Raw genomic sequence first — 8,426 nt, 5'->3', positions numbered from 1 at the left:
TTATTATTATGACAGTATTATGATGGTATTTACAACTAATAACTAGCTGGTTGTTACAGTACTTCAAGTTTCTCAGCTGTGGTATGAAAGTATTGAAAGAAAATCTCATAACATAAAATCTARCATAACCCTTACAACTGTTTAGTTTATGGCTGTAGTGGACAATAAAAATGTATGATTGCTAACTAGAAGGGAAAAGAGATTATTAGTTGTCTTGATGACACACAAGGAAAAAGAGAGGTTGTCAAGATCTTTTAGGTGGCAACTTATTCTTTCATATCAGCTGCATTAGGCCRTTCATCTTTTCTAAGACAGTAACGGCTCATTTATCATGTGATCAGTCACAGGCGAAAAAATTTCCAGTCATTGGAAAGTATCTGTAAAGTTGCTTCCATCTCCTCTCAGCTTTGTACACTTTGCCTTTTCTCACAACCCCAAGCTCAAAATACAGGCTACTATAGAGCCCTAATGGAAGCGCGTGTTTATTAAAATGGCTGATACCTATAACAAACATGCTGACGTTGGTAAACATGACAAGACAGAAAGTGTGAGGAAATCCACATCAACAGAATTGTTTGTGTTCTTAAACAATGTCAGCTGCAGCTATTCGTATACATTTGATCTAGGTATTGTTKAATCTCTCAGCATCTTAATAAGACAGCATTCTCAGCATACCATCTGCAATGAAGTCCTGATGAAGGCAGAGTATGGCTGCCTGCCAGCCTCCCTTTCTGCTCTGCAATCTGCCCATGCGATGGGAGGTAGAGTAGGCAGTGCTGCAGCCTACTTCTCTCCCTCGATTACATGCTTGCTGACTAACCCCCACTCAAAAAAAAAAAAAAAACCACTGGATATGCCACTGCAGTTCTGCCACAAACCCCGAGTCACCATAAGCTCCTTCGGGTGACATTGGCATAATGAAAAGCCCAAGGATATAGAGTAAAAAGTACCGGAGATTTAACACAAAGCTTCTTTTTTGGTAGAGTGTGAGAGATGAAGAACAAGCGAGCCATATCCAGAAGGGACACTTGATCTTATAGAAGATTCGTACAGGCTTAATCTAATGAGGCTGATAAGACTGACAGACACGATTTGAGGAAAGTCAGAGAGCTTGCTGGAAGAACAGATTTATTTTGTCACGAGCCGTCTTATTGCTGGGTCATCAAACAGTTGTGCTAATGTCAGCGGGGACTGTGTTCATCTGCTAGCTGGAATGGGACATACAGTAAGGAGGCAGCTTCGCAGTACCGGATGACTCACAATCACAAGTATGCAGTTTGAATGACATGAAACATCACAAAGGTCTTCTTYTTTGTTGTTATTTTTATATACATTCTTTAAATCCACGAGGAAGCCCTCAGTTAAACAAAGTACCCACAGATGTATTAAACCAAATAAGTTTGATGTTTATGGATCTATTAACATTTTAATCTTCCCAYGTCAAAGCTAGGAGAATTTTATTAACCTGTTTTTTAAGCACACCCCTTTGTTTATCAGCAAATGTGTTTTCACACATCCTGCACATGTTGCAAAACAGCACATCCTAACAGTTCACAAGCCAGATAAAAAGCTTTGTCATCTACACTTTTTTAAATTATTCTCAAGAGTCCTGTAACATGATGCCATAAGTGACAAAACTTAAYAGCAAATTGCAAATTTTGGCAACTGAACTATATGAATAAAAAGAAAACCTCACGAAGTGAATGAATTACTTCCCTCCATAACATTTTATTTATCTTTTAACAAGCACTACACAWAAAGGTTTGTGTAAATTCAGAGATAACATAATCATAAACTGCACAGGAACACACACATATCTGTCATAAAACACTGAATGTGATGAAGCTTAKTTTGKCAGGTTAGGCTGTCGAATGACCCCTGGGTCTCTAACTGAGCTTTTCTCACATGCAGGCTGCTCAGGCATGTAGGCCCCTTCAGAGGAGGAGGCATTTCAGGCTGTAGGCCCTTTATTCCCTTTCAGACTGTTTGTCCCCAACCGTCCACTATTCAGATTGCTCGCTCTGCTGCTTTGTTTTGCAAAGACCCCTGAAGGAAGACCACATGGGAGAATGTRGTACACCAAACTTTCTCTCTTTTTTTTCCACACAGACCTGCAACAGTTCAACATGTGGTGTATGTTCTTGTGTGCGTAGCTGCAGACTACTTACTTGTAGTGTTGCCTTGCATCTGAATGATACATTTGGACTCCTTGCTCGTCTCCCGGGAGTTGAAGGGACGCACTCGAACGGCGACTTTTACGGACGCCCCAGACATGTTTGCTGTTCAGGACTTTYCCCCCAGTGAGATTGCTTGTATATCCCCTCCTAAAGAAAGCATAAGACACATGTATCTTTTTTTGTCAAAAGACATTTATGCACTTCCTGCTAAACTGATAAATAAGCTGCACGTATGTTTCTGCATGTGTAATTTCCGGGAGTAACAGACAGCAACAAATATGGCTGAACAAAGCCAGTGTAGCCATAACGTTGTGTAAGCAGCCGTCAATCTGTCAAATAAAAAGTAAAATTGCATTTTAATAATTGATCCCCATTCTATGGGAATTATGTTGTGGCAAAACAACATTGCGATTCTTGTCATTATTTGTGCATGGTATAATGGTAAGATGAAAACACTACTTCAATGTGTTGGTGGTCATAAACCATACATCCTGGTGACTAATGAGTACATAATCTAAACATGTGAGGGGGTTTCTCCCTAAATTCTTGCAGTCAGCCATACTTGCTGAAGCATACGCCCATGAAATTCTATCTTCCTCTTTTGGTGTGGGCTAACAGCAGGACAACGAGCCGGGCCTGTCTCCTTGCATATGTGATACTGCACAAAAACAGCTTATACATATCCGATTTTGACAAATTAAATTCGCCGATGGTAAGAAGTGGGCTAATCCTCCTCTGTATGTTGTGGAACAGTGCAAGGAAAGAGTTACATGCTTATATATGTGTAGCACAAACTGAACACATTATTCACGTTGATCTGCTGTACGAAAAATGTATATAAAAAAGCCCGTTTGATGTTGAATTATATCTGTGGTTTTGCACGATAGCTTCATTAAAACACAGAAAGGTTAGCGGCTGTCGCTTATTATGCTGACACAACCAACCTCTAGTGGGGTTAACAGCTATCAATGTGTAAACAAATATTGTCTATGTACTATAACCACAACACAATTTGTTAATTAAACGGCAAAAAATAATTACCTTTATCGTAACCAGCTGTAAATTGTGCCGTATGACTAATGGGCTGTGATACTAGCAGCTGTTCAACAGCAAAAATACACCCGTAATAATAAAAATGACAGCAAAACCAGTGAAACTTCATATATATAAACAATTTTATCGTTCATACTCACGTTTATAGCACCGGACAGTCAGTGGCGTGAACTAGCTTTAGCTTGCGCGAGACAGGATGTGTTGATTTTTTTTTTTCTTAAATCAGAATCTGCACGAATGTAAACAGCTACAAAGTCCATTTCCGTGAAAAACACCCATTATAGCCGTATCCTCCGCCGGATGGATACGTAATTAATAACGGCGACTCCTTTTAACGAGTTTATTTTCTCGTAGCGGCGGAAAACAGGCGACTATCTGCACTCGGGCGAAAATGGAAATCGACGGATCGCCTTGATTTACCGAAGAGATTACGTCAACTCCCTCTCCAAGCGTGCTGACTGACAGGCTTCGAGCAGCCAATGAGCGTAGAGGTATGGTTGACTAATGCGTCTAACAGCCAATAAGATGCTTTGGAGACGGAAACCGGAGGGGAGTGGGTGGGACTTATCGCTCCATTTTTCGATCGTGACGCCACACTGCAGGATTTCTACCCACTGTTCCCCGCACCGCTGTCACCGCATACAAGGGTCACCGCAAAGAGCGCACCCCAGCGAGAAAGTGACGGTACCACATCCCGGTATGTTCAACTTACGTCTAAAACTATGGATGCAGCTAAATAAGTCAAGCAAAAACAAAACAGTCTGATTTTGTCTTTGACATATGATGTAGAAAAAACACAAAATGAAATGTAAACAAGATATTTAATCAAAAAAGTGATAAATATTACCATTACCTTACACTACTACAACAGGACTCAAAAGATGACTAAATTACACAAATAATGAACAGAAAAGATCAAAATAACAGTAATTTAATAAAAATCCCCTAAATGTTTATGAACGTGATTCAGTCAGACAYCAACCAGTTACAAATTGTATCTGTATGTTTTTTTTCTAAGACCATATATTATCAGTTGACAAAAAATGTGAGGATGTGTTTGTGACATTTGCCTAATTAATCTGCAGATTTCATGGTTATGATTTTTGCAACACATTTGAAAAACCTAAGTACCAACGGGACGGTCATTTCCTGTTTGGCCATTCCTAACACTAAGGTACGCCTTTAGGACAGTTGCTAGTTAACTTTAGGTATTAATTATTTAAGCAAAAAGAACAAACACAGATGGGAAAACACTTTCAAAAACAAACTGCATTGCCAGGAAGACTTGAAACATGTGATCACAAATTATGTAAATTATTGTCCATATTTACATTTTTCAACCATTTCAGTCATTTTTAATTGATCTGTTTACCTATTTATCAATAAGCTTAAATTGTATAAATTGTATAAACTCTCCTGTCTTTACAATTAAGTTGATAAGATCAAATTCATTATTTTAAAAACTGTGACCTGTGAAATCTTATTTAATTTCTAAATTATGGCATTCAGTTATTTTTTAAGTTATTGACTGTCCAGTAATAGTAGTAGTAAAACATACAGTAGTAAAAAAGTAATGTTGGATAGAACACAATAATTTTAAATGGACCAAACTTGGGTAAAATTACCTTTAAAAATATTTGTTTTAATATGCCTTTCTGGTGGAAAGCTACATATTTTAGTCTGTTAAGCTCTTCTCTGATATTACTTGGAAAAAGCCTGAGGGAGACAGTATCTTGCAGTCAGCAGGGGAAATATGTTCAAAACAGTTAAACCTGGCTGACCATAATGTTTTCTGTTAAAGAACTGATTTTTACGATTTGTTTATGTTGTGCTACATTTTTTAATGGTTCCAGTTGCAATCTGTATAGATACAAACTGTGCACAAGTTAGATCTGGGACACCAGCTTAATTTGTTTAGGCTCAAGTGTATTATTATCTTGATAGAGTTAAAAAAAATAATAATAATTAAAAAATCAAGGCCAGCCACTCACTTCAACTCTCCAGCAAATAATTCTAAGATTTCAATAAGGCCAACAATAATACAAAACTATTTAGGAGCTATAAATTCAAATAAAGAACAGGTTGCATGCACTGCCATTAAATCTGTTGTTAAAAATTACTTTGTGTCATGTTTTAATACCTAAACCAAATACTGTTAAATGCATCTCATTTTTTGATACATAAAGACAAACTCGGGAGAGAAAACTTAAAAGTCTTTACTTTATTATGCTTCACTTTTAGAACCATGATAATGGTTTGAGACAAAAAGGRTAAATGCGAATAAAAATCCAATCAAGTCGTCTCCCCACTTCCCCGTTTCAAAAAGTTGTTCTCATTGGTAGCTGTGACATTGAATGCGGGAAATTTAGACAGATCGCTTCATGACTGACGTTAGTCCTCAGACAAGTCGTCCTCCCTGCTTCTCTCTCATCCAGGCATGGATTCTCTCCTTTAATTCAGGCACTGCAGAATAAACAACGTGGTGAAAAGCAGTTGAACAACAAAAGCAATGCATTTTGAAGTGAATCAAAGCAGATAACTGCGCTGAAATCACTTGCTTCAAACAAAAACAACTTGTTCTTTCATCTTTTCGTTTTCTGAGCAATAAAAGGCCAKCTTGCTGATTTTACCTGGCTCCAGCATGCTCTCTGTGAGTGGCTGCCTGTTGAAGGGGTCAGTGGGGGAGTTGAGCAGGTGGCGCAAAATGATGGATCTGTCCATGATGTTCCCCGAAGGCAGCATCACAGGGTCGGTCATCAGGGTGTCCATCAGAGGGTCTGCGGTAACACGCATTTCATCAACAAATAGGACAGGAACACGCCGGAAAACAAAAACCTACTTTAAATTGATAACAATTCATGCAAGTCCGTTATAAACACAGTAACAGGTGAGCTTAAAGAGCTGGAGGTAAAAGAAAAGCAACTGTTATATAACAGTTATTTTTATATGAGTGCACCTATCAAAACACACATAAACCAAAAATCCAATAAAAACTCAGGGAGGTTTTGTATATTAAAATGTCACAAGGTTGTTAAAGTAGGGGGGAAGGGGCTGTGCGTTACAAAAATAAAACTTGTCGTGTAATATTGTAACCACAACGACAGCTGATCCTTTAGCCTCCTGTACGGCACACTCCCCTCGACTGTGGTGGGTTGGCAGACATATCTAAAAATCAAAGGTGGCATGCAGACCACATTCTCGTTCTGGATTATATTAAGTCTGTGGTTACAGGATAGCCTTGCTTTAAGCTGTCTATATGATCTGTATGAGCTGCAAAATCAGCTGCAAATGTCTGGAATTTACTGACGACCCTGTCTGTCAGGGAATGACCTGGGGTTGCACTAAAGAAACTTTGTCACCCCCTAAAGACAAAAGGTCCAGTAACAGACTGAATGTAGATTAGGTTACCAGAAGTTGAAGTTTCTACCCTCTATTCACATCTTTCCAGTTTTATATGGATACATTTATTATGAGTTTTAAACTGATGTCTGTTTTTGAAGTAGAGATAAATACCATTTCACTGAAGGAGAAAGATGAACTCCTTCCAGCACTTTAAAATTGTTATCAGACACCAAAACATATCGGCCATGCCACAACAAACAYACACACCTTTAAACTCATCAGGTGCATCGCTGTAGTCCATTTCAGACTGGGAGTTCTTAGCAACTATTTCCTCCACCTTCTCTGATAGCAGCTTGAATTTCTCAATGGCAATAGAGGACTTAATACCAGCCTTCCTCATCTTTGAGATCACCTCCTCGAACAGTTCACGGCTGTATGATCGCTGCAGAGAAATGAAAAAAAAACATCTTTAATGGGTTTTTGAGGTGAGTATTCCATATTTTACAGGCAACAAACCCKCAACATGTCCTGTATGAACAAAACTACTGGTTAAAAGGAGAAAGATGAACAAGTCCAGCAACATTTTATTCACATCAAGACAAAGAGTTACAAAGGACACATGCATTATTAGATKTAAGTGTGCTAACACAGCTGAGGACTTTAAGTTATCAAAGCTTTGTGATTGAGGTCAAAACATATTTGTGGTGAAACGTTAACACTTCTCCAGTTGTCAGTACTAACCTGATCATCTGCAATAGCTTTAGCAAAGCGAGCACAGTCTAGCTGAAGGTAGATGTCAGTCAGCTGGTCTAACAGCTTCTTGGGCTCGAAGCCGTACTTCTCAGGGTTCTCCACCTTCAGGTCCCGACACTTGGGCCCACAGAGCTGCTGAAGGTTAAAGTTCAACATGGCAGCTAAACGAGGCCCCAGCTCCTGTGTGAATAAGGAGAATTGTTTAGAATATAGTTTGGTTTGAAATGTCTCAACTGGACTGAGAGTTTTGCTTTTATGTTAACAGCTATTAACTCATAAGAAAAATGCAGTGGAAGTTGTAGAGCATTGACTACATGCTATGGAAACAGTGACACTCACAGGCCTGAGGAAAGGYTTCTGAACCTGCTTGGTGAGAATGTGGAACATTTCAACCGTTTCTGTGGCCAGAGCTAGATAGGAGCGAGACACTCGCTCATCCTGAGTCAGCTGGGACTGCCGGCTCTGCTGCTGCTCCTGAAAGATTGACAAAAAAAAAAAAAAGATTAATGCTGTTCCAATCCAGAACTTGTGCCACAAGTTTTCACAACTCAGTACAACCATCACCTGTATACAGGGGACAGATATAACCATCAAATATTAAACAGTGAAGGCATGATTGAAGCACATTAAAAAGAAGTGTTACTAAAGGGGCACTTAGCTTGAAGAAAAATAYGACAACATAGGGGAATGTGTCCACCTACATGTAAATTAAAGTTTTATTATTCCACCCACAGTTTACAACTGCTGTGACCTTAACTAGGATTTAGCAATTTCAGCTTTTGACCTATTTGAAGATTTATTTCCCCCAGGTGCTCTTTTTTGCAATGTGTTTTTATTGCTATGTGTAATTTTTGTAAAATAMACAATAATAAAATAATAAAAAAGYACAAACCCTGGGCAGCTGATCCCAGTGCTCCTTGTTCTTCATCTCTTCTTGAACTTCATGAATACGCTTCAGGGAATCAAGGCTCTCATCCAGCAAGAAGGTGGTGTCATTAATCAGCATGTTGATGTAGCGCACAAACTGCTTGCCAGAGCTAATGTACAAAAAGCGCGCACACACACACACACACACACACACACACACACACACACACACAC

The 8,426-nt window shown here is 39.0% G+C and overlaps 2 protein-coding genes across 11 annotated transcripts in view; both read right to left on the bottom strand.

Annotated features, from left to right (window-relative positions):
* LOC106522667 (kinesin-like protein KIF1C) overlaps window positions 1–3,651 on the bottom strand; it is a 37,545-nt gene extending 33,894 nt beyond the window's left edge. For 6 of the 8 annotated variants that reach the window (XM_014015764.1, XM_014015768.1, XM_014015767.1 and 3 more), the window contains exons 1-2: window positions 3,371–3,651; window positions 2,169–2,324 (exon numbers count right to left, since the gene is read on the bottom strand). In XM_014015764.1, coding sequence (XP_013871218.1) covers window positions 2,169–2,274 — 106 coding nt within the window. In that variant the 5' untranslated portion in view covers window positions 2,275–2,324; window positions 3,371–3,651. The remainder of the gene's footprint in view (window positions 1–2,168; window positions 2,325–3,370) is intronic. The other 2 variants (XM_014015770.1, XM_014015771.1) reach the window with 1 other exon arrangement.
* Window positions 3,652–5,430: 1,779 nt separating this feature from the next.
* ube4b (ubiquitination factor E4B, UFD2 homolog (S. cerevisiae)) overlaps window positions 5,431–8,426 on the bottom strand; it is a 16,492-nt gene continuing 13,496 nt past the window's right edge. For all 3 annotated transcript variants that reach the window (XM_014015761.1, XM_014015762.1, XM_014015763.1), the window contains 6 exons: window positions 8,218–8,362; window positions 7,665–7,799; window positions 7,314–7,505; window positions 6,840–7,014; window positions 5,861–6,007; window positions 5,431–5,693 (listed from right to left, as the gene is read on the bottom strand). In XM_014015761.1, the coding sequence (XP_013871215.1) occupies window positions 5,629–5,693; window positions 5,861–6,007; window positions 6,840–7,014; window positions 7,314–7,505; window positions 7,665–7,799; window positions 8,218–8,362 (859 nt within the window). In that variant the 3' untranslated portion in view covers window positions 5,431–5,628. The remainder of the gene's footprint in view (window positions 5,694–5,860; window positions 6,008–6,839; window positions 7,015–7,313; window positions 7,506–7,664; window positions 7,800–8,217; window positions 8,363–8,426) is intronic.

Source organism: Austrofundulus limnaeus, unplaced genomic scaffold (assembly GCF_001266775.1).
Source record: "Austrofundulus limnaeus strain Quisiro unplaced genomic scaffold, Austrofundulus_limnaeus-1.0 Scaffold134, whole genome shotgun sequence".
Classification (NCBI taxonomy): domain Eukaryota; kingdom Metazoa; phylum Chordata; class Actinopteri; order Cyprinodontiformes; family Rivulidae; genus Austrofundulus; species Austrofundulus limnaeus.
The sequence above is the reverse complement of the archived record's forward strand: the minus strand, read 5'-3'. Positions and strand labels throughout refer to the sequence as shown.